General features: G+C 48.0%; 1 protein-coding gene across 2 annotated transcripts in view; it reads right to left on the reverse strand.

Annotated features, from left to right (window-relative positions):
- The window catches only part of NR1I3 (nuclear receptor subfamily 1 group I member 3), a 994139-nt gene that overhangs the window by 388059 nt on the left and 581169 nt on the right, over positions 1-24911 (reverse strand). For both annotated transcript variants that reach the window (XM_069604681.1, XM_069604680.1), the window contains exon 6: positions 23625-23770. In XM_069604681.1, coding sequence (XP_069460782.1) covers positions 23625-23770 — 146 coding nt within the window. The remainder of the gene's footprint in view (positions 1-23624; positions 23771-24911) is intronic.

A 24911-nucleotide genomic window follows, 5' to 3' on the forward strand; every position in this document is an offset into this window, starting at 1 on the left:
GAAGTCTTCCGTTATGTTCGCGCACACAGTGTTACGGGAAGCATGTCTAGTCAGGCTCACAGTGAGGGACGCCCAGTCCAGCAGAAAGCCTTCGCTTCTGACAGTAAATGCTCTACACTGCACAGGGCGTTCTGCCCATTATGTAAAGACACGAGTCAGGGGATAAGCCCTTTTCTGCTTCCCTTCCCCCTTTCCTCTGTATGGTTCCCGCAGACGTCAATTACTGAGAAATCGTGATGTTTGTCATCCTACCATGTTCACTCTAAATCCTCACCAAATGACATGCTCTGCGTATTGCTAATGTGACCACAAATCACGGCGCAGTACACATTACACCTCCTCCTACAAGGAAGCCTCCCTTTGCTGCTCGAGCCTCAAGATCTGCAGTAATGTTCATTCTGCATTACTCCAGCACCCTCTATGTAAACAGATGCGTCTTGTTTTGCTAGTAATGAAGCTCTCTTGGGACACGTCTAGGGACTTCTTCGGATGACGAGCCTTCTGCTCACTACCGGAAGCGCACCTAAAAAGGTATTCACCGTTTTGCCATTTCTTTGACCGCCCTTCAGTAACGTTGGAAACGTGCCCTTGACGACACGGAGCTAAGACTCACAATAGCACTAGATAAAACTTTTTGTGGAGAACACAGAAATTAGCCCTATTTGTGCATATTTGGGGGTACCTACATCCTTTATGGTCTGACTAAAGGATATGCACGTTCGCTGTGGCCAAGAAATCTTTGGGAGCCGTGGCAGCGAATGCACTATATTCACCAATGTGGTCATTCACTACACAGTCCTCTCCGCCAGTGAGTCTGCCTACCCCATACTTTCAGCTCACAGGTGCCAGAAACTCGTCCGGGGCTAGAGGTGGGCTAAACCCCAACTGTGCTTCCTCTAGAAAGTTATACCAGAGAAACCGAAAGCCACACAGCTAAGATACAGGGAGATGTTGTATATTAGGGCTCCCCTCCACTCCTGGGTGATGGAGCGTTAGAGGTTTTGCTAAAGATATCCCCTTAGTCTTGGCACATCTTCAGTTTCCCCTTACCAGAAACCATCTGCTATATATTGGTTCCAGTCACCAACTCCCTGGACGTCGGACCTAACTGTCTGCACCAACTGTCGAATTCCTTCCATGTACCCTTTTACCTCCACCTTTCGCTTTAACAACCCTCCCTCATTGCACAACTTCACTTACATCGCGCTGCCCCCTGAAGTGAGAAACGGGTCACCACCGGCTGAAAGTCAGGAAATGTCAACACGCCTGCAGACAACACACAGTACAGACAGGCTGTAACTGTCCACAAACTGAGCAGGGATGAGACTTCTGGTTGGCCTGAATAAAATGAACAACATCAGACTGTGGAAATCGATATAGTATTGTGACCCCAATCGCATTGTTTAAATATATGTTGGCCTACGCCAAGCCGCCTAAAAGAATACTATGTACATAGGTTCCGCGGCAAGGTCTTGACCTTAATGTATCGTGAAAGCCGCCATCTTGGATTTAGCCGCCATTTTGGGTACTCTTGCAGTGTGGAAGTCACCTCGAATCACAAAATGGAGGCCGAATGACATTTCGAGTAAGACTTCGGCTATGGTGACCTCCGCACACGTGAATGAATAATATGTCCACAGGCTACCTGTTAGGGTCATGATCTAAGACCCTGTCCTCTGTTTAACCTAGGTGTAAATATGTAACTGTATCAGCGGAACTGATCTAATACATGGAAATTGCGTGTTCGACCTGGCTACGAACCCTAGCCGTTGTTCCAAGAATGGTTAACTTGCAAGGGGGCTGGCCAATGCAGCACAAAATGTATAAAAACCCGAGCATCCCGATGATCGGTCTCTCCCACTTTCAGTGCGAACCTAACGTTGAAGGTTCGTGTGTAAGTCAGAGGGCCGAATAGCTATTCGCATGTCAATTGACTTTGGTAACTTTGTAACTTTGAAATAAAGCGCTTTGTATGTCCTTTGTAACCTGTGTTGGTGTGTTTCCTTTTGGGCTTCCCGGCCTCATATCAATTTCTCTGTTTCCACAGTTGGCGCCCGAATAGGGACCCTCAAGATTGATGCCGGATCATTGAAGGTTGACGCAGACTATCGAATCGGGATCGGACGGTGTGATTCTGCGGGCCCAACCGATCGAGACGCGATACCTCGGCAGCGCTGCACGATCCGATCCTTGGGCGATAGTCGTGCGGTCTGACACGGCATCTTGACGAGGGTCCAATTCCGAGGCGGGCAGATTTGCCGAAACCACCGAACGCAGGTAAAATTCGTTAGTTGAAGTCCTTTGTAAACCGTACGGTCCTCCTTAGGTTTGGTCAGGTGCAGTCGTGACCCGGCTCTTAATTTAACCCTGACAATTTGAATTTGGCGTATTGTATCTGCAGACACAATTATTGGACCAGGTAACACCAATTCTTTGAGAAATGCCTGGGAAATTGTCTAGCTGTTTTAGGGCTCTGTTCCGCAGCGATCGACAATCTTTGGAATTTAGCCGTCCGGCACCACAGGAGGGGTCGCCGGCGTGTACTATGTACTGTAAGTATGGCATTGGTAGTATTGTATTTAATGACATTTGGCACAGACAGACCAGAAATGCCTCCGAATTTCAGTGGCCAATCAATGGTAGTTTTGAGATCCCCCGTATCGAATACTTAGAGTCGATCTTGCTTAAGAAAAAGGCTAGGCCAGCAGCCTTTGATGTGTTACAAAATTGGAAAAAGGAAGCATTACAGCAGCTTAAAAGTAGGGATAAACATGCACGACGTCATAAAACGAATGCCGAAAAGGCATTGTTATATGACAAGGAAAAACGATTAGATGAAACCCAGAAAATGGACAGAGCTTTCTCGCTCGGAGTCCAGAAAATGTACCCCTCTAAAGATTTCCATGTTTCCGAGGAGTTTATCGAGAAAATATTAAACGAACGGAGGCCTGATTCTTCAGCGCCACCTCCGTATGCTCCTGTTGTGGGCGCTTTGCCCATTCCTGCTATTGCTCCTATCGCTATTCCTACTCCTCCTGCGCAGCCTACTGCCCCTAGTTCTTTGGTTGTCGCTCCTCCGTCTATTTCGTCTGTTACATTACCTCTTTCCCCTGCACCCTTGTTAGGTTCACCTACACTTTCGATTCCGGGGAGTCCTGTGTTCACTAAATCAGATCCCGGTGCAGGGTCGAGAATAGTGACTCGTAGTACTGTTCCTGCAGGCAGGAAACAGGAACTATTTGCGTGGGCTAAACATTGCATGGAAAAAGGTGATCAAACTGATGTATTTTCAACATTATCTAATTTGCACGATTTTCCCGAGAAAAACGTTTTTATTGAAGGACTGGGGATTCACTTATGTGTAATGTGGGGTAGATTGCAGACTTCGGATCTCCCACAAGGGGTGAGAGATCTGAATGCCTTGGCACTCTCGAGGGATACAGAGCAGAAAGTATATGGGCATGTCGATAGGTTGTTTGAGTTTAGAAGGGATTTTGAAAGGTTACAAAACGAGGATGATGAGGACGATAGGATATATGTGCAGAAACGGTTCCTTTCCTGCCGAAGATCAGCACCTGAGGAAGTACGGATTTGTACCAGAGATGCGATTTGGTGGATCTCGGATTCATCGATACCGCCAGATGAGGTATATGACACATATAGTCAATACACGGTAGAGATGCAAAGGAAGGTAATCCAAGTGATGGTACAGCATTTACAGGAGGAATGTATAAGGAAGAAGGTTGGTTGCCCCACAGAGTTATTAGGTATTTGTAAAAGAGCTTTTTCGCCCGACACTTCTACAGCTGCTTTAGCGCTCGATTTGGCCTTATTACTTAGTAAGCGGTCGGAGGTCCCTATATCTCAGTTGCCTATGAGAGAGGTCCCTTCGACCCTTGTCCCAAAAGTAGAAATCCCCGCCAACGCGGCGGCTGGTACTGCCGCGGTGGATATCCCTGCACATTACGTATCACAGTTTGTTCACGTCCCGTTCTCTCGACAGGAAGTGAACACGATTAGACAATCAGTCCCTGATATCAGGAAGAACCCGACAGGGTTTTACAAAGAAATAGAATCCATTTTGCAGTCTTCTGTGTTCACCTTAAGTGACATGGATTTATTGTTTCCAGTGCTTTTACCTGTTGATGTATGGAAACAGGTACGAACAATAGATGATGTGCCGGGGTTAGGGGATACATGGGTAAATTTGACTAGAATAGATGGGGAACGACCAGCTGGTGAGAAACCACCCCAGGTAATACTCACTTTACCCGATAGAATAGTTGCCAAATTAAAAACTATAATCCCAGAAAAAAGGATTATTTGGGACAAGCTTACGGCCTGCGTCCAAGGGAAAATTGAAGGTACTACCGAATTCTTTAATAGATTCGAACAGGTGTTCTCCGACTTCAGTGGACAGGATTTAGGTACAGAGTCGGGGAAGAGGTTGTTTGTGGACAAATTTGTGCGTGGATTGTTGCCCGACATCCAGTCACAAATTATGTCCTCAGAGAGCGCTTGGCAGGCAAAATCTCAGTCAGAGGTTTTGCATATGGCTCAGTATTACGAGAATCGGGTTAATAATGAAAAAGAGAAAATCGAAAAAAGAAGGGGTGACCTAAAGACTAAGGTATTGTTGCAGCAAATTGTCAGAAACCCCAGAGGAGGTACGACACAAACTAGAGGTCAGTACATTCCAAGAGGAAATACTCCTCCAAATTCTATAAATATTAATCAGTGTGCTTATTGCCGCCAGGAAGGTCACTGGCGAGCACAGTGCCCTGCCCTCCGTCAGAGGTCAGGAGGCACATTCGGAGGTATGGGTAGGCGACCACGGGGCCTCCCTGGAGCAGGGGGCCCTGATAGGGGTCAGCTTCTACAAGATCCACAGCAACCTTTTTCACGGGAAAATCAGACTCCGAGTATGGACTCGAGAAATATATTTGATCACCCTTCCGCCGCCTATCTTTCTGAGGAACTTCCCTTTGATGAAGTTCTGCCTTATTAGGATTGCCCGAAGCAGCGTTTGGAACCTTTACCTATTCCCGTTATTCAGAAGGGCCCCTACGTTGAATTATTGGTGGGGAATAGGAAACATCAGTTCTTGATCGACACTGGAGCACAGAAGTGCTCCATCGACCATTCTCGGGTTCCAAACATCCCCCTGTCAGGGCAAACAAATGTTTCTATAGGGTTCTCTGGTATACCAACTGTTTGTCCGGTTTCTGCGCCGGTATCCGTTTCTTTGGGCCCTTTTACAGACCAGTGCCCTTTTCTTCTTACTTCAAACTGTGGAGAAAATTTGCTGGGGTTGAATTTGTTGAAGAAATTGAACGCAGTGATTCATTGTTCCCCTGACGGAATAAGATTAACAGTTTCACCACAGCAACCCTTTAACTCCCAATACTTGACCCGACCTCTACCTCCCGAATTTGACATTGTCCCAGAATGTTTGTGGGCAATAGACGACAATGATGTCGGGACATTGCACATCGACCCTGTTAAGATAGTATTGAAACATGGGGTTAAGCTACCGCGCATTCCGCAATATAAAATTTCAATTGAAGGTGAGCGCGCTCTGAAATGCATTGTCTCCGATTTTGTACATCGTGGAGTGATCGAAGAGATTACAGGTAGTTTATGTAATAGTCCGATCCTGCCGCTATATAAGAAAGGCGACAATGCAATTCCGTACCGGTTTATAATAGATCTTCGTGCTATTAACCGGGTAGTGGCCCCACAATTTCCAATCGTGCCTGTTGTAACAACAATCTTAACAATGATCCCTGCTACGGCTACACACTTTAGTGTCGTAGATTTGAAAAACGCCTTCTTTAGTATTCCGATACATGAGGAGAGCAGGTATTTGTTCGCGTTCACCTTGGGGGGACGCTCATTTACATTCACAAGGGCACCTCAAGGGTATACTGAAAGTCCTAGTATTTATAGTAGAGCCTTAAAAGAGCAGCTCGACACCCTTGAATTGCCACCTACTTGCACGCTGCTTCAATATGTAGACGATTTGCTCCTAGCTGCAGACTCTGAGAAAGCTTGTAAAGAAGGCACTATATTGTTGCTTGTTCATTTAGCCGAACATGGTCACAAAGCTTCACTTAAGAAATTTCAATATTGTTGCCAGGAGGTTGCCTATTTAGGCTACCTCCTGTCAAAGGAGGGGAGAAGATTGACACCTGAACGAATAAAACACATTTCTGGCATGTCTGTCCCAAAAACACAGAAGGAAGTCAGAGCCCTGATAGGGATGGCGTCCTACTGTAGACTGTGGATCCCGAACTTTGCCCTAGTGGTAAAACCGATGTTGGCTTTGACGAAGAAGGGCATTTCTCTGCCACTGCCATGGGAATCGGAACATCAACGATCATTTGAGCTTCTCAAAGCCGCGCTGTGTTCAGCACTGGTTCTGGGTACACCAAATTACGATAAGGCCTTTGTGTTGTTTGTGCATGAATGTAATGGATGTGCTTTGTCTGTGTTAACGCAGGAACATGGAGGGAAGAATAGGCCGTGCGGCTATTATTCCTCCGCCCTCGATCCTGTTGCATGCGCTTTGCCGCGATGTCTGCGCGCTGTTGCTGCTGCCGCTGCGTCTGTAAAACAGAGTGAGGGGATGGTCCTAGGCCACGATTTGATTCTGATGGTACCTCACTCTGTTGATATTCTATTGAATAAAACTCAAACACAACACCTTACTTCTGCCCGGTTGACCAGGTATGAATTAGTTCTATTTGCTCCTCATATCCAAATTAAAAGGTGTTGTGTTCTCAATCCGGCTGAACTTTTGCCTCTCCCGCAAACTACTGCTTGCGGCAATGATGGATCACATGACTGCCTGTATGCCACCGAACAAGAAACAAAGGGCAGAATAGACCTCTCAGATACTCCTTTGGAGAATGCGGAAGGGGAGCTGTTTTGTGATGGCTCCTGCTTTAAACTTCCGAATGGCACATCTACAGCTGCTTATGCAGTTACTACTTTGAACAAGATTGTAGAAACTAAAAGGATTCCGCATAACTCCGCGCAGGCCGCAGAGATTATAGCGTTGACCCGTGCTTGTGAGCTCTCCCAAGGGCATAGAGTTAACATTTATACGAATAGTCAGTACGCCTTTGGGGTGGCTCACAACTTCGGAAAACTGTGGTCGGAAAGAGGGTTTCTGACCTCACACGGGACCAAGATTCAGCATGGCCCCTTAATAGTACAACTACTCTCAGCACTCTCACTCCCTGAACAACTAGCGATCATGAAATGTGCAGCACATCGGAAGGTCATAGACGATGTGGGCAAAGGAAATGCTTTTGCAGATTCGATAGCTAGACAAACAGCCACAGACCTTAGCACAGACATGTATACCTCGAGGGAAGTGAGAGATGGTTGTATAATAGATGAAGGCATTGGGTCTGTGCGAGATATTCAGACTGATGCCTCTGTTGAAGAATCTAGGAAATGGGCTGAAGGCATGGGGAAATTGGATGATGAAGGGTGTTGGGTGGACACATCTGACGGGAAATGGTTGCTTCCTGATTCTTATGTATTAGCAATGGTCACAATGGCACACGGTCCAACACATGTGTGTGCCCAGCAAATTGCGAAGATATTACAGCAGGTTTGGGTGAATGACAAAATTTTGGAAACTGCAAAAAGATATGTTCAGAATTGTATGATTTGCCTGCAACACAATGTGGGTAAAGGGACAGTGACTCCAAGGGGAAGTTTCGGGCCCCCCTCTGTCCCCTTTGAAACCATTCACCTTGATTTCATTGAAATGGAACGATGTAATAACTTGAAATATGTTCTTGTTATCATTTGTGCTTTTAGCAAATGGGTCGAGGCTTTCCCTGTCAAAGATGCTACCGCCATGACTACCGCAAAGATCTTGGTGAAAGAATATTTTCCTCGATTAGGGCTCCCGAGGATAATCTGGTCGGACAATGGCCCACACTTCATCGCAGCTGTAATGTTGCAAATATGTGTTGCCTTAGGGATTGAGAAACGTTTTCATTCAGCTAGGCACCCTCAAAGTGCGGGGTTGGTAGAAAGACACAACGGTATTTTGAAAAACAAACTTGCAAAAACATGTGCCGACACTAAATTAAAATGGCCAGATGCTTTACCTATTGTGTTGTTAGCTATGCGCACCACACCCCAGACTAGAACTGGGCTTTCTCCATTCGAGGTAGTAATGGGAAGGCCTGCTAATATTTGGGGTCTCCCTAAACCTAAAGCCCTGAGGGATGTGGAGAATGTATTGCTCATAGACTATTGTAATCAATTGACTAAAAACCTGTATTTCATTTACCACCAGGTGAATGCCGCCTTACCTGTACGGTTTACGGGCCCAGGACACGATATATTGCCCGGCAGCTGGATCCTGGTAAAGGCCTACGAAAGGTCTTCCTGTCTCGCGCCTCGCTGGCGGGGACCCTACCAGGTTTTATTGGTCACCAGGACGGCAGTGCGGGTGGCAGGAAAGAAGAACTGGGTACATGCAACGCATGTGAAGAAGATCCCTCACCCGACGCCACACGTTACAGAAGAAACAGAACCCCTTGCTGATGCTACGATCTCTGATCTCGGAGTAGCAGGCAGCGCTGTGAGTGCGTCGGATAAGTTCTCTGAGCCCGAGGAGCTCGGGGAGCCGTCCATCTTGTCTCCGCACTCTCTTGATCAATCACTTCCGGAAACTCTTGTTTCAAGTTCTGCGACTTCCGTCGCCACCGACGCGACGCTCCCCTCAGGGAGCGACGATACTTTGCTTTTGGATTCAGCAAACTTGGGTACCATCAGGTACAACCTTCGACCACGAAAATAGAATCGCCGCGCGAGTATCGTGCATCTGGAAGAAAAAGGAGTGATTGAAATACTATTGTCTTTCCTTTTTTTGGAACAAAGAAAAGGAGGGTTCTGTTGGCTAGGGTTGGGAAGGACTAAGAAGTCGCGCGGCCGAAGTGCCGCCAGCAACGAACATTGGGGCCGACGATCGGGATAACCATGATGCCTGCCGCCTTCACCGCTGCTCCTCGTATCGAACTATTAGATAAGGAGGTGACCAAATCGAACAATGGACAATGTGCCTGGGCCCTGAAAACGTACTGTTGTGTTCTTGTTTTGATTATTGTTAGTTTTGCAACTGCTGCCGTGGGACTTTGATACTTTGAAGAAATCTATCCTTTGAAGCCTCTGTTACCGACCAAAATTGTACCAACTGTTTTGACTCCCTCTGTACACCTTCACACTCTGTCCCCTAGGGACTCTTGGCATAGACAGAAATATCATAATAACACTTTGATGATAGTGATGAATGCTACGCATGCTATTTTTAATAGGAGTAATTGTTGGATTTGCACTCACTTACCACAACATGGGAACAAGGGACTGGGATGGTATATACATCCCCTACCTCTAACGACTTCCTGCTATGCCTCTCTTAGAGCACTCTTCTTTGGCCGATGGAATGATAGCATCTCAGGGAACTTCGATGGCACTAATTTGAATGAATTTGAAAAACGTGAATTGACTCCCCTTGGATGCTCGCTTTTCGCAAATAGGAGTAGACCTAATATCGCTTCTATTAGGCCGTCTGATAAACTTTCTTTTCCTTTTCAAAATCTAGTTTCTTTTAAGATGGCTCCGATAGGCAATAAGGATGCCATGCCTCCTTCTTATTCTGTAAATCACAGTCCTGATTCTGTCCCTTTCTGTGTACAAAGAAATGGCACTAGGCCAATGGGAGATTTCGAGCCTTGTGTAAATATTGTAAATTTGACTGGGGAAAATAGGCCTTTGTATGTAGGGGGACCCGTTTATTTTGTTTGTGGTAGTTTAGCTTTTCCCTGGTTGCCCAAGGATTGGCAGGGGACTTGTTATTTAGGGATATTGTTACCAGGTGTGTTTATAGCCAGTACCTTAGAGGTATCTAAGGCTCGCCCGCGACGGGATAATGATGGAGATACCCCTGGACAAGTATTCGGGGATATAGCCAAATCAGTAGTCCCCTTCTGGGGACAAATAGCAAATTCAGAAAACATTAGGGGATTAGCGAGGGTATTGGAGAAAACGATCAACCGGACCACGGACATACTTTACAATATGACCTTAGAGCAAAAGGCGATAAGATTGGTAGCACTTCAAAATCGAATGGCATTAGATGTCATTTTAGCTGAACGAGGTGGAGTATGTAAATTAGTGGGGTCCGCTTGCTGTGTTTTCGTACCAGATTCTTCACCAACAATATTTAAAGCAATTCAGAATTTACACACTCTTAGTTCTGAAGTCCATATCCCTGTAGGAGACTGGAGCCTTAGTACTTGGTTTTGGGATTCTCTACGATCTTGGGGGTGGAAGGTGCTTTCTGTTATTTTAGGTATTTTAGGGACTCTGTTATTTCTTTGCTGTTGTTTTCAATGCCTCCCGAGTATATGCGGAATGATGGGGGGATGTTGTGCCCAGGTAATGAGCGCAATAGGGCGTAAAATATACACCCCGAAGACAGCATCTAAAGAGTTCATGTTGCAAGAAATTCTTATGAATAACTTTATGGCTATTGACATTTCAGACAATGATGCGGAACCTATGGATGATAATGCCTTCAAGTATTTTTAAAAATATTAGGAAATTATGTTTTAGCACTTGGCATAGGCCAAAAGGAGGGTCTGTGGAAATTGATATAGTATTGTGACCCCAATCGCATTGTTTAAATATATGTTGGCCTACGCCAAGCCGCCTAAAAGAATACTATGTACATAGGTTCCGCGGCAAGGTCTTGACCTTAATGTATCGTGAAAGCCGCCATCTTGGATTTAGCCGCCATTTTGGGTACTCTTGCAGTGTGGAAGTCACCTCGAATCACAAAATGGAGGCCGAATGACATTTCGAGTAAGACTTCGGCTATGGTGACCTCCGCACACGTGAATGAATAATATGTCCACAGGCTACCTGTTAGGGTCATGAACTAAGACCCTGTCCTCTGTTTAACCTAGGTGTAAATATGTAACTGTATCAGCGGAACTGATCTAATACATGGAAATTGCGTGTTCGACCTGGCTACGAACCCTAGCCGTTGTTCCAAGAATGGTTAACTTGCAAGGGGGGTGGCCAATGCAGCACAAAATGTATAAAAACCCGAGCATCCCGATGATCGGTCTCTCCCACTTTCAGTGCGAACCTAAAGTTGAAGGTTCGTGTGTAAGTCAGAGGGCCGAATAGCTATTCGCATGTCAATTGACTTTGGTAACTTTGTAACTTTGAAATAAAGCGCTTTGTATGTCCTTTGTAACCTGTGTTGGTGTGTTTCCTTTTGGGCTTCCCGGCCTCATATCAATTTCTCTGTTTCCACAAGACAGGCCACAATAACCCTGTAATCTGACAAAATCAGATGCAATCGGACAAAAGTAGAGCAGGCAGAATGCAAACTCCGACTGCATAGCTTCACAGCAGGGCACAGCACAACCTACCACCAGCACTGGACTGGGGCATACAAGTGGCTCGTGCACCAGCGAGACAGTCGCAAATGGGAATTCATTCCTTTTATGACAGACTGTTCGAGCAGGGCCCAAGAAGGGGTTTTTGGATAAAAATGTATTACAAGTTGTGAGTTTTAAAGAAAATGTGTTTGGTAACACTGAATGAAAACGAATAGCTGCATAAGTAACTCATCAAACTGCCCACTGTGGGCCAAAGAACTGGACCACTTTCACCAAAATTAAATGTCCCACTGTAGCATGTAGGGCTTGCACTTCAGCCCATGCCCTACAGGCCAGTCCAAGCCCGAGTACCACAAATGTAGCAATGTCATTGTTAGATTATACCTAGACTTTAACTGCTCTAATGTGGTAGTGAAATACTTGTACAGTGCAGGCGTCCACATCCCATGTCATATGGCTAGCCCAGAAAATGGACGGATATGTCCTGAGCAGCAGTCATGGAACCAGCAGCTATATTGCTTTTAGATGCAGTGTAGGCTATCTACGGTGGTAAGCTTTGTGGGAAGTTGTGCATTAATTTGACTTTCCGTCACTATCTAAATATCTTATGAGGATTGCTGCCTTATGTGCCAACTGGGCCCCATCAGAATCCTTGGTAATCAAAATTCCCTACCAAATCCAAGGGAATTGTAGACAGTCAAGATTTGCTGTTGCTTTTGCTGCATGCTGCTTTGCACCTTTTATTGTACGGTAGGTGCATGTTGGAATAGTTTGAGTCTAATCATGCACCCTGGCCAGGCGTGGCCATTTTCTTCTATGCCAGGTTTCTGCATCCTGTGGCACAGGACTGGGAGCAGGAAGGACAGCCAGAGCACATCAACACCAAGCAGGAGCAGCTTGTATTGCCTTGTCTTGAACCTCGAGATTACTATAACTGCAGGCAAGTTAAGTGCAAATGCTTACATTCACAGTAATATGGGAATATTGGCCTATACACACAGATTTTAACGCTACATATGGTGATCCATTCTTGTATGAAATGTATATCATATTACAGTGATATCGTAACCATATTTTTCTTAGTGTACTGAAGAAGAATGCTATGTGATGCCACTTCCTGTTTTCTCAAGGGATGAAAGGTGATGTGCCATCATTTTCTGTGATGTCACTTGGGGTGGGGGTCAAATTACATCACTTCCTGTGATGTCAGAGGTCAAGGGTCATGTGATGTCACTTCTGCTACCCCAGGCATTTTGGTGAAATGACGTTCCTGTCCTTGGGCTGCTTTTAGCAGAGCAATCAAGGACACTTTGCATTACAACTATTGCACTCTGGGAGCCCACTACCCCAGCACCCACAGCAGACTTTAGAATCATCCATTCTGTCTCATTATGTAGAAATTAGAAATACCCAACTTGGTTCCGTTGCTGTGAGTTGAACTTTGCCAGTACATTTGATTAATGGATGAATTATATGCTTGTAGCTTGTGATCGGTTTAGGCAGAAATTAAACAAAAGTAGACTGTGTGAGATGAGGTTCAAACCCAGCTCCCATCGGTGCTGCTTTTTGCAAACGGATTATTCAAGTTTCTACACAATCAGTACGCTGGTTATTAAATGCATGCAAATACATCAACTTAGAAATAGTGTGCAATGTACCAGCATGCACTTGGTTCCATCACATCTCTGACACCATTTATAAACTGCCTTTTATAATTTTGACACATTAAAAATTAAGCTTCATAAAACTAGTCGAGGGCCGTACAGGGAATTATGGGCCTTGACGACAGAATTAAATGCCAGCGTGCAGTGAGGACATTTACCAAGGTCTTCAGGACCCATAACTTCCTGTATGGCCTGAGGGCGTGATCAATAATAATATGTGCTGGGGATGAGAGGCGTGGGCACAAAAAGGAAAAACGTGATCTGCCTATATTGGTTGCTGGGAGCTGGCTAGTTCTCCAGTCTCCCCGTTAACTCAGATTCTCTCAGGTCTGCTCACAACATCTGGTTCTATCAGACCACTCTGAGGTCTCTTAGTGACCTGCGATTCTCTCAAAATTCTCTTAGGTCTCTCCATGATATTTGATTCTCTTAGCACAGCACTCTTGTTCCATTTTCAGACAGACCATATTCTTAGCCTCTCGTCAGGTGTTTTTCTTCTCAAGCTTCTTCAAGGAAGGGCCCCACAATAACGCCTTCCTTCTGGTGTCAAGTTTGGTGGGTAGCGGCTGTCCCTAGATTTCTTCTTCAATAAACCACTAACTCCTCTGGTATGACTGTTGGCATATCTTTGCTGGAGCTGCTGCTGCGCAAAGGATAGTAAGAAAGCTACCTCTTGCGAGGTAGGGCGATCTCTGTGATCCAGGAAGCAGATAAAAACATGCCTGATTCTTTCCAGTTTTTGCTCTTCACTGGACTTTTCCAGCCTCTCCTATACTGCTGAGCCGATGGTTGGTTTTCAAAGCTGGTCCAAATTCGGTCCTTCCATTGAGTGGATTGCTTGCTATTCCCTGACTGGTATTGCCACTCATGAAATCTCATTTGAAACTTGGACTTATTGTTAATCTGTCATTTGACATTGGTTGGATCCTAATTGAGTTCCATATTGATTAATGGCCTGCCCTTATCCTTTGAAAATGGGCTGGTCATTGATGCTATTTTGGATCTGCAAATGTGGCTGGAAGTAGCTCCCCAGTGTTCAGCATTCTCATAGCAGGAGGGGTTTGCAGTTTCACCAGACCGCGAGCAGCTCTTTGCTCTGATGGTACAGTGTTTTCTTGGAATTCTCGTGGATTCATTCCTGTCCACATTCAGAGTTCTGTGAACTCTCATGATTCGCCATTCCTTCGACAGTCAAGTCTGTAAAAGAGTTGTGGTTACATTTAACTTCAAAACAACCGTTCTCTGCACTCTGAGCTTACAGTGCTATTCATTTATTATTACTTTTGGAAGCATTTACAATTCTCCAGCATGGGGTCTGGCATGGATTCACATGCTCATGAATATTCCCCGTCGTCAGGCTGGGAATCCTCGGTAAAGAAAAAATCAGTATCAGTTTCGTTTCTGATCTGTCTTTCGTAGTAGTAACCAATCACTGATCTCTGCGTCATACTGACCACAGCCAATGACTGCCATCTCCCTAAGCCCCGCCTCTGGCAGCCATCTTCAGATTTTTACCGCACGTTCAAGTGTTGGGAGTCCTCGTGCTTAGCTCTCGAGCTTTTACTGCGTGTTTTGCGCTTTTTTGGGTGAATGTTCACATTTTTTCGGTTAATCGAGCCTCAAGCTCCACCGTTTCTACTCCCGTTAACGGGTAGCCGTTGCAGGATTTTCCTACGCCCCTCAAGGGTGAAGATTTCGTCGAATCAACCTCTTGGAGGATTCCAGAAGATTCGCGGCCTACTTCGAGATGGCCCAGGACGCAAGTTTGTCACCCGGACCCAAGCTGTTTCGCAGCTGCCCTGGATGCGGGCTGCAGAATGTGTTTCAGGAGGACAAACATTCGCAATGCCTCTACTGTCTTCATGGGGACAAGACTCATGTAGAAAAGGACTGCCAGTTCTGCAAGAACTTGTCGGAGCGGACCATGAGGGACCGTCAATCTCGTCTGGCCAGCTGGTTGGAGAAGGGCTCAACTGGTGAGAAAAAGAAGAAAGGGTCCGAGCGGGCTTCTAAGTCCTGTGCGGGCGCCCCGGCGACGGGGGCCCAACACCAGGCCAAGCGCTGCGAGTCCGCTGGCTCCGGGAGCGCCAAAAGGTCGGGCTCTTCGGTCGCCAGACAGGGCGCACCTTCCCCGGCACCATCAACCACGAGCCAGCGCTCCGGTTCGGGGAAGAGGAAGTCCGAGACCCCGGGTAAGCTTCGGGAGAAGCCAAGTCCGATCTCGGGAGAGGGGGAGCGAGGCATCGCCCCTCCCTCTAAGGAGAAGGCCCAGGACGCACCTAAGGTGGTGAAGGCCCCTACCCAGCAGGCAAAGGCCTCTATCGAGGCGATCGTGGCGACTCTGGCCAAGCCGGCAGAGACCCCGCCAGTGGAGACTGCCTCCGGGACTAGAGATATCCTGCCGCCAAGGAGGGAATCCTCTTTTCAGCCCATCGTCATGGCCCCCATGATGGAACAAGGGGGGGGCACGGTAGCCTGCTCGAGCTCGGAGTCAGCCTCAGAGGGGGAACTGACCGAGGTCGCAAGGAATCTCGAAGTACAATTCGAGAAGGTTCGGTCCTGCAAGGAAGATCCTCGGGAGATAACCGAGGAAGACGACGATGGCGAGGAAGAGCAGCCTTCCCTTCTGGCGCAGCCAGAACCTAGGCCTCAGGATGGCTCGGCGGCCATTTTGTTTGCGATCCAGTCCTTATGCTCTGAGATAAGGACGAGATTACCACGGCCCAGGCCGGAGGACCCGCAACCTGGCCCGTCGGGAAGTCCTCAGAACAAACGACGGAGGACCCAACCCTCTCCTCCGCTCGCCCCCATAAGGCCTGCAGTTCCCTCCTCATCCTCCCACGAGTCGGGAGATGACAGTGCGGTGGGCTCGATGACGGGTTCTGAGGGCGACGGCGATGATGACGGAACGGGTCTCCCGTCTCCCGTCTCCCGGGCATCTCTGCCCGACGAGATTGGCTCATTCCACGCCATGATCGCCAGGGCGTCCAAATTGTTCCAGCTCTGCCCGGAGGAGCAGAAAAAGGAAGGTTTCCTCTATCAGCGCCGGGAGGCCAAGAGGAAGACTGTCATCATGGTGCCTCTAATCGATGACATCTGGGAGGAGGGCCTGTCGGTACTCAAGAACCCCTCCACGGCACCAGCCAAACGGGACCGGTACGAGAAGAAGTACCAGGTCCCCGAGACCGGTCCCCTGTGCCTCAGGGCCCAGCCAACGCCAGACTCGGTCATCTCGGCGGCAGCAAAGAAGAAAGTGAAGAAAGCGGCAGGGTCAGGAGCCGCAACGTCGAATTCCCCTCCGGACGTCGAGGGAAAGAAGTTGGACGCCATGGGGCGACGGGTCATTTCGTCGGCGGCGACGATCAAAGCGGCCAACGCCCTGGCGATCGTGGCCCGTTACGACAGGGAGCTCTGGTTTAAGCTGGCTTATTGGACTTCCTACCAGACGACAAGAGGTCCGAGGCCCTGGAAATACTTCAAGAAGGCGAGGTGGCGTCGGACCATGCCATAACGGTGGCAACCGATATTGCCGATACCGGGTTCCGCCAGCTGGGCAATGGAGTTTGCCTACGACGACGGGGTTGGCTCCGGGCGACCGACTTCCATCAGGACGTCCAGACCAGGGTGTTGGACATGCCGTTCGACGGCAGCAACGTGTTCGGGAAGGCGGTGGACGAATCCCTCCAAGCCATAAAGACGGACACGGAGACGGCCCGCGCCCTAGGAGCCCTTCAGCAACGACGGCCCTTTCGGAGCTCCGGATGCAGACAGGGGGCCTCCAAGGGATCCAGCGGTGGCTCGTCATCCTACCGCCAGGTGGCACGCTCCTCGTCTCAGGAGGCCTACAGGGGTCGCGGCAAGCAGGGAGCACCTCGCCGCCGTCGGCAAGGTGGCCAGGGCGGCAAGGCCACCACCTCCAAGCAGGACTGAACCGGCCGTGGCCTCGGGCCCCCACCGAAGCACCCCGGTGGTAGGCCGGCTGACGAAGTTCATCAGCGTGTGGAAGTCCATCTCCACTGATCGTTGGGTGCTGGATACCCTGGCAAGAGGACACTCTATCGAATTCCTGAAGATGTGCCCTCACATTCCACCTGTGGCCAGGAAGGAAAATCACGTCCCGCAACTGCTGTTGGAAGTACGGGCGATGCTCAGGAAAGGCGCCATCGAGCCCGTCCCGAAGAGGCTCCGAGGCTCCGGGGTGTACTCAAGGTACTTCATCGTCAGGAAGAAGACGGCGGCTGGCGCCCCATCCTGGACCTTCGTCGTTTGAAGAAATACATTGCCATAAATTACCCAAAGTCCCACCTGGTGCCGTCGCAGGTGGCCCTGTTTCTGGGAGCGAAGCTCGATACAGTGAGGCGCCTGGCGGCACCGTCGGAAGAACGGACGAAGACCATCCTGGGCAAAGTGCAGCGCCTGCTAGCCACGGACGTGGCCAGGGTGAGGTCCATCAAGTCCCTCCTGGGGATGATGTCCTCTTGCATCTACCTGGTGCACCTATGCAGACTACGGATGCGCCCTCTTCAAGAATTTCTCGACGCCCGTTGGACGCAGGCGAAGGGCACCTTCGAAGACAGGGTCCCCCTCAACGAGGTGTTCCGGCGGGCGATTCAGTGGTGGGGCGCTCGAGCGCACCTCACGGCGGTCAAGGACTTTCAGACGCCAGCGTACCAGGCGACGGTGACGACGGACGCTTCCCTGGAAGGTTGGGGTGCCCACACCGGAGATCTCCACGCAAGAGGCCTCTGGCTCCCGGAGGAGAAGCTCCTGCACATCAACATCCTGGAACTCCGAGCCGTGTTCTGGGCTCTCAAATCGTTCCTCCCGTCGCTCAAGGGCAAGGTGGTGCGGATCTTCACGGACAACACCACGACAATGTTTTACATACGGAAGCAGGGAGGTACCAGATCCCCAGCCCTATCCAAGGAGGCGCAGGATCTGTGGCACTGGGCGGTCGCCCAGGGGATGTTCCTGGTTCCCTTCTACCTGGCAGGAGAAAGAAACACCATCGCGGACTCGCTCAGCAGGGAGCTGCGCGCGTGTCACAAGTGGGAGCTGCGCCAGGATCAGGTGGATCAACTCTTCCGACGATGGGGCAAACCCCAAATCGACCTGTTCGCAACAGCGATGAACTCGAAGTGCCAGAGGTTCGCCAGCAGGTTTCCCCAGCCGAGAAGCATGGGCAATGCGTTCTCGTTCCCCTGGGACGGCCTATACCTGTATGAGTTCCCTCCGTTGCCGTTGCTGCTTCGACTCATCAACCAGCTCAAGAGGTCCCGGTGCAGGATGATCCTCGTCGCTCCGGCGTGGCCGAGGCAGATCTGGTTCCCGGACCTTCTGGACTTGTCAACGTCCTCATCCATCAAGCTGTCAGCGGACGCGGATCTTCTCTCCAGAGAAGGAGGCGCCATCTTCCACCACGACCCGGCGTCGCTGAACCTGCAGGCTTGGCTCCTGCAGCGCTAGAGTTTGGAGGGTACGATATACCGGCCGACTGCAGAGAGGTTCTTGCAAAGGCCAGGGCGTCCTTGACTCTCAAATGCTACGGTCACAAGTGGAAGAGGTTCTCTATCTGTTACCGAGCACAGAAGATCAACCCCCTACGGATTATGGCCCCTCAGGTGCTGCCGTACCTGCTATCGCTGGCAAAGGCTGGGCTTGCCATGCCTCCATTAAGATTCATCTGGCGGCGATCTCCAGATATACCAGAACCACAGGACGGATGTCCCTGTGGTCCCATCGACTGGTGAAAGAGTTTATGAAAGGACTGTTCCAGTCGTTCCCGCCGGTGAAGGCCCCGGCCCCGGCGTGGGAACTTAACGTGGTGCTGACTAGGCTCATGGGGCCCCCATTCGAGCTGATGCACTCAGCACCGATGAAGTTTGTGTCGTGGAAGACTGCATTCCTGGTGGCCATTACCTCCGCACGACGAGTGGGAGAGATCCAGGCCCTATCCTGCAAAGCACCGTACTTGACTTTCCATGCCTCGAGGCTGGTGCTTAGGACGCACCCCTCCTTTATGCCCAAGGTGCCGTCGGACTTCCATCTTAATGAGCCCCTGGTGTTACCTGTTTTCTTCCCGTCAACTTCGTCGCCGGCCGAGAGGACTTTGCACTCGCTGGATGTGGCTAGAGCGCTGAAGTTCTACGTGGACCGCACGAAGTGTTTTCGGAGGACATCACAGCTGTTTGTGAACTTTGGACATGTGAATCAAGGGAAGGCTCTCTCGAAGTCTTCTATTTCCAGATGGCTCTCCGGCTGCATCATGCACTGCCACCGGTTGGCTAACCTACCGCTGCCAGGCTGTCCGAGAGCCCATTCGACCAGAGCGATCGCTGCTACTACAGCGTTCCTATCTGGTGTGCCCCTGCTGGACATCTGCAGGGCTGCTACGTGGAGGTCGACTCACACCTTCACGAGATTCTACTGCGTCGATCGGGATTCCAGGGAGGAGTCCAGGGTCGGCCAAGCAGTGCTGCGCAACCTGTGCGCTTAAGGTGAGCCTGGTGAGGAGGTAAGAGATGCTTAATGTTGAGTTGTTGTATTGCTTAATGTTGAGCCTTTGCCACCTCCCGTGGTTGTGCATGTGTGTACTGCCATGTATTCTTACATTCATGAGCATGTGAATCTATGCCAGACCCCATACTGGAGAAGGAACAAGTTACTTACCTGTAACTGTTGTTCTCCAGCATGGGTCTGGCATGGATTCACATGCGAACCCTCCCGCCTACCCCTCTGCGGCTCTTCACTTGGTCATACTGCCACTTCACGTGCTACCAAATCTGAAGATGGCTGCCAGAGGCGGGGCTTAGGGAGATGGCAGTCATTGGCTGTGGTCAGTATGACGCAGAGATCAGTGATTGGTTACTACTACGAAAGACAGATCAGAAACGAAACTGATACTGATTTTTTCTTTACCGAGGATTCCCAGCCTGACGACGGGGAATATTCATGAGCATGTGAATCCATGCCAGACCCATGCTGGAGAACAACAGTTACAGGTAAGTAACTTGTTCCGTACCTTCTTCTCTACTGGTAGAGTTTGACCATTTTGGGGCATGCTGTGACTTTTGGACTAAAGAAATATTGTATCTTTAAGAGGATGGAGTTAAGTCCATCCATCTGGGTAGCAGCGGCCAGACCAACCCAGTCCCCTATGGCTCAGTCCGTCATAAAAAAGGATGGGGAGTTTCTCCAACTCACCACACAGCCTAAAATGACATTATTCCTCCCTTCAGCATATAGTTCCTTTACTCTGTGCTGTTTCAGCTACCTGAACCCTCAATCCATGCTTAGGGACCTATGAATACACACCTGATGAGATAACACAATGTCAGGCAAAGACTGATTGATTTAGCAAGCTCGAGGTTAAAGACCAAGACATTTGACCGTGGAATGACACTCCTAATGCAGTGGATCCAGGAACTGTCTGCCTGGACTTCATTGTCACAAGGGGAAACTCACCAATATTTTTTACTGAATGTCTTAGTGCAGGTATTTCTTTTATATATGACATTTTCTACGACCAAGCTTGCACATGCCACCATTCCCAAAAATTCCAATGCACCACCCTGTTTTTAAATAAAGCAAAGTAATGCACATATACTGTGTGCATAAGTCTGCATGACTGATCACCATGGAGATTATGTATATCTCACCTCTGCATTTTTCCTCTCGCGCCTCCATGCTTTCTCCGTCATCTGTGTTTGTCATCAAAATCGTCTCGTGACCTACTTTGTCCTTTCAGTTTAGTTTATTTGATTTCACCCACCCTCATTATGCCACATTATCTTTTTATAAACTGAAAAACACCCGGGGGAACCCTTCCTTTACGCTGGATGCACCCCTTATGGTAAAAAGCGCCAAATGTTACTAGTCACTATTACATAAATTGTCACATGAACAATGAATGAAAAAAGTCACGGATATGTGAGGCGTCTCTAAACCATCAACTAAAATCATATCCTAAAATTCCAATCACTTAGAAACAGACCCAGATTCAATCAATTTCGAAACAAATGCAACAAACCATGATACCGACATAGAAATCAGGCCTACCTGTCACCGGGAATATTCCACTCTAAAAAACATTCCAGATATGTCACTTTACAAATTGTGATATAATCTTAAAATAAAATCATCAAGTAATTTCGAACATAAACATCATAGGAAATACCTCTAGGCTCTATCCTGTATTCACCTCTACCAAAAAAAAAGTAAATCTAAATCAAATAGTATATGAACCTTAGAAAAATAAAACTATAATATGCAAATGACCCCAAAGGTATCAGATCTCGGAAAAATAAACTTGCACTCCTTGCAGTGAGAACGCCTGAAACGACTGAAAATTGGACAGTAAATATGTCACCCCTGATATTCTCACCAAGATGACTTCCACATAGTTTGGGCAATGATGTCACAGCACCAGTGCATGACGTGACACAATGAGGCCAGCCGACATCTGCACACAAACGCCAATCTGCCCGACTTAAAAACGGTTGATTGTAATTTGCACCAGAAAAAAATTGTAGCATGAAAAAATATAGATGACAAGACGAAAAATAACCAAAAATGACTGAAAAATACCAGAAAATAACCAAGTGTATAAATCATAATGCAAACAAAAAATGACGTGAGTGGGTATTTAATACATAGACCAGCACTTTTCAGTCATATCCGGTGGAAATCTACACTCACTAGCTCAGAATCAACGCCTGTTGGATTGTCACATTAGGATACCCACATCCTGCACAAAAACATGTCTCCAAATTCAGAGTGGCCAAACCATCAACAGGTTTCTATCTTATGCCGTGGTCATGAAAATACAATAGAATATGACTCCATTTATGTGGCCTCTTGTGACTCTATAAGGCCTAAAACGATAGAATGGGCTACACTTAAGAAGCCGCAGTCAACACCCCACCTCTGGGTTACTTGTGGAAACCGAAGTTCTGCCTGTTCAAACTGTGATGCGTGACACACTAGAACCTCCATGACAAACACTAACATACCTCACAGAAAATGTTATGCTTCCAGACCACAGACGTTCCCCATGATCAACTACTCAGGGATGTCATTTAGGGGTCGCCAGGGGTCACAACTGCGACCCTTGAAGTCTCCTTTGCTACCCCTGTGGTCTCCCTTGCTACCGCTGGAGAAAAAAAATAAGTCCCCTGGGCTGTGGCCAGCAGCATGTGGCTCTTTGTTTCTAGAGTGGCTGGTTTTCTGGTAGCTATAGCCGGTAAGATAGCTCAGTAGGTAGAGTGCTTGCTGCTGCAATGTTTGTGTGATCTGCAGGTTGCAGGTTCGACTCCCGGCAAGGTCAACTCAGCCCTTCTTCCTGCTGAGGTTGATAAATGAGTACCAACAGAGGTTGGGTGATATTGTATTTATATTTAAACCTCTAAAGCGTAAGTGCTATATAGTAACACATTATTGTTTGGCCTTGGACGCCTGCTTGCATTCACAGTAACTTGGTAATACGGGCTGATATTAACGATACATATGGTGATCCATTCTTGTATGCAATGTATATCACTTTACAGTGATACCGTAACCATATTTTTCATAGTCTACTTAGAAACAATGCTATGTGTTGCCACTTCCTGTTTTGTCAAGGGGTGAAAGGTTGTGTTCCGTCGCTTCCCGTGATGTCACTTTGGGGTGGGGGTCAGATGACATCACCTCCTGTGATGTCATCAGAGATCATGGGTCGTGTGATATCACTTCCGCTAACCCTGGCATTTTGGTGAAATGACGTCCCTGCAACTACTGCAAGATCAAAAAGGGGCTTGTACTCTGTCACAGCACCAATCCCTGAGCAGTCTGTTAGCCACCTTTTATTTGTTTCTAATGCCTGATCTCCCCTCATGAATACAGGAACCCAATAACAGCTGCGCCTCTATGTCTCTGCTCCAGGCTGGCTTGTTATTCTTCTGCCGCTCTGGAGGGAAGGCAGTCAGGAGCGTGTGAAGTTCCGTTGGCAAAATAAAGCAACACGCTCCTAACACCAAGCTTGTGGGCTGCACGCATCCATAAATACATAGATACATTGGGCCTCATTCCGAGTAGGGAGCAGAGGGATAACGGGCACTGTTAAGGACATCGGTACCGGTAATCCCTTTACGCCCTACTATGAGGTCCCTTTGTGGGTCCCGCTAAGGCCGCCTGGTTTCACCAGGCAGACTTAGCGGGATCCGCAAAGGGTCCAGGGAGCAAATAACGGTACCGCAAATTGCGGTACCATTATTTGCACCTTCCCCATTCCCATTGAGCCCTATGTGGGCTCAAATGGAAATGGGGAATGGTATTTTCAATGGGGACTTACCGGTCCCGCAAAGGCCCGACTAGACCGGTAAGTCCCCATTGAATGAGGGCGGACTCGGTACCGTTATTGGAGGCAGCCATGGCGCTATTAGCGCCATGGCTGCCTCCAATCTCGGAATGAGGCCCATTGACCAGCTAGCCGTCAATGTGGACACAGTCATGATACGTCAGCAGGCGGATTGCATGCACTCACCTATTATACACTCGTCGATGCTGTAGCAGAGCTCCCCACAATTCCAGGTCAACGTGTCTTCGTCAAATATGGTGTTACACTGAATCTGGGACACCTCGAACGCAGCCCCTTTCAGCAGAGCAATCTGGTCATCCATTGACAATCCTCTTTTCAAAAATAAGAAGTTATGTTATTTATTTTATGTAATGTTTATTTATATAGCGCTTATAAACAGGTGAAGTGCTTCAAAGCACTTCAAGACAGGAAGGGAACAAGCGAATACAGTAATCATTCTTAGGCCTTGAAGTATCTGAATGATCAAAACAGAGAAACTAGCATACTAGGCCCGACGACATTTCTCCTAGTGCAAGTGCATGAAATGGTACAGTTGAGACCAAGGAGGTGGGGGCGGAAAATGGTGGGGTTTGGGGGACAGGACAGATGAACAAACTGGTCCTAGTACATGTAGGTCATGCATGCGTACAGATGTTACAATATGAAGTAAGGCAAATACACAAACCTCGAAATAGAAAGAAGAAAGAGCGACACTCGCGAAGACATGAATGCTACAAAAAGTGCAAGTATCAACTTTTCAGATTTTTCTTATGATTTTCTACTGTAAATTTGATGTAATCTGGGTTTGCAGAATTATAGAGGGATGCATGCCCCCCCACACCTCCCCAAAGCCTCCAACCAATTTTATTCCTGGGACAGACATATGGATACAATGAATTGACATCTGTATGCCTCATAGTACCTAGGGGTTGGGGTTCATGTAACTGTGCTGAATGCTGCCATGAAAACATGTCTACTTTCACTGTAATCACACCGGCATTGCTTTTAAATGTATTGAACGTTTATGGTAAAAGCAGTTTTTAGTGAAGAATCCTTAGCCTAGACATTACTTAAGTTTGGAAAAACGGTGCAATGTAGTTGTAAACTGGCACTGGAGGGCACACAAGCATTTCACTTCAGTGAGGGGGGATAGCTCAGGGGCAACGTGTTTATCTTGGAAGCAAGACAAGGGAGCGCAACATACATTCAAATCCCGATCCTGCGCTTAGAAACCAAACTCTAGTATTAAGCGCGTTATAAAAGAACAATTATAAATATAGGCGTATTGTACTGTGTGTGACCTATGCTTGTGACACACTACAGCCATGGCCCTACCATGCAGGTATTCAGAGATAAGTAGTAAACACAAATCTAATTTCTTTTCTAGAATTTAGCGTTAGCATTTATTTTGTTAATGTTGACAGATGAGCAGAAGATCGCCCGCGATCACACAGTACGGTAACGGGGCAGATC

The sequence above is a fragment of the Ambystoma mexicanum genome, chromosome 1p, assembly GCF_040938575.1.
Source record: "Ambystoma mexicanum isolate Mex_15411 chromosome 1p, UKY_AmexF1_1, whole genome shotgun sequence".
In the NCBI taxonomy this organism is placed as follows: domain Eukaryota; kingdom Metazoa; phylum Chordata; class Amphibia; order Caudata; family Ambystomatidae; genus Ambystoma; species Ambystoma mexicanum.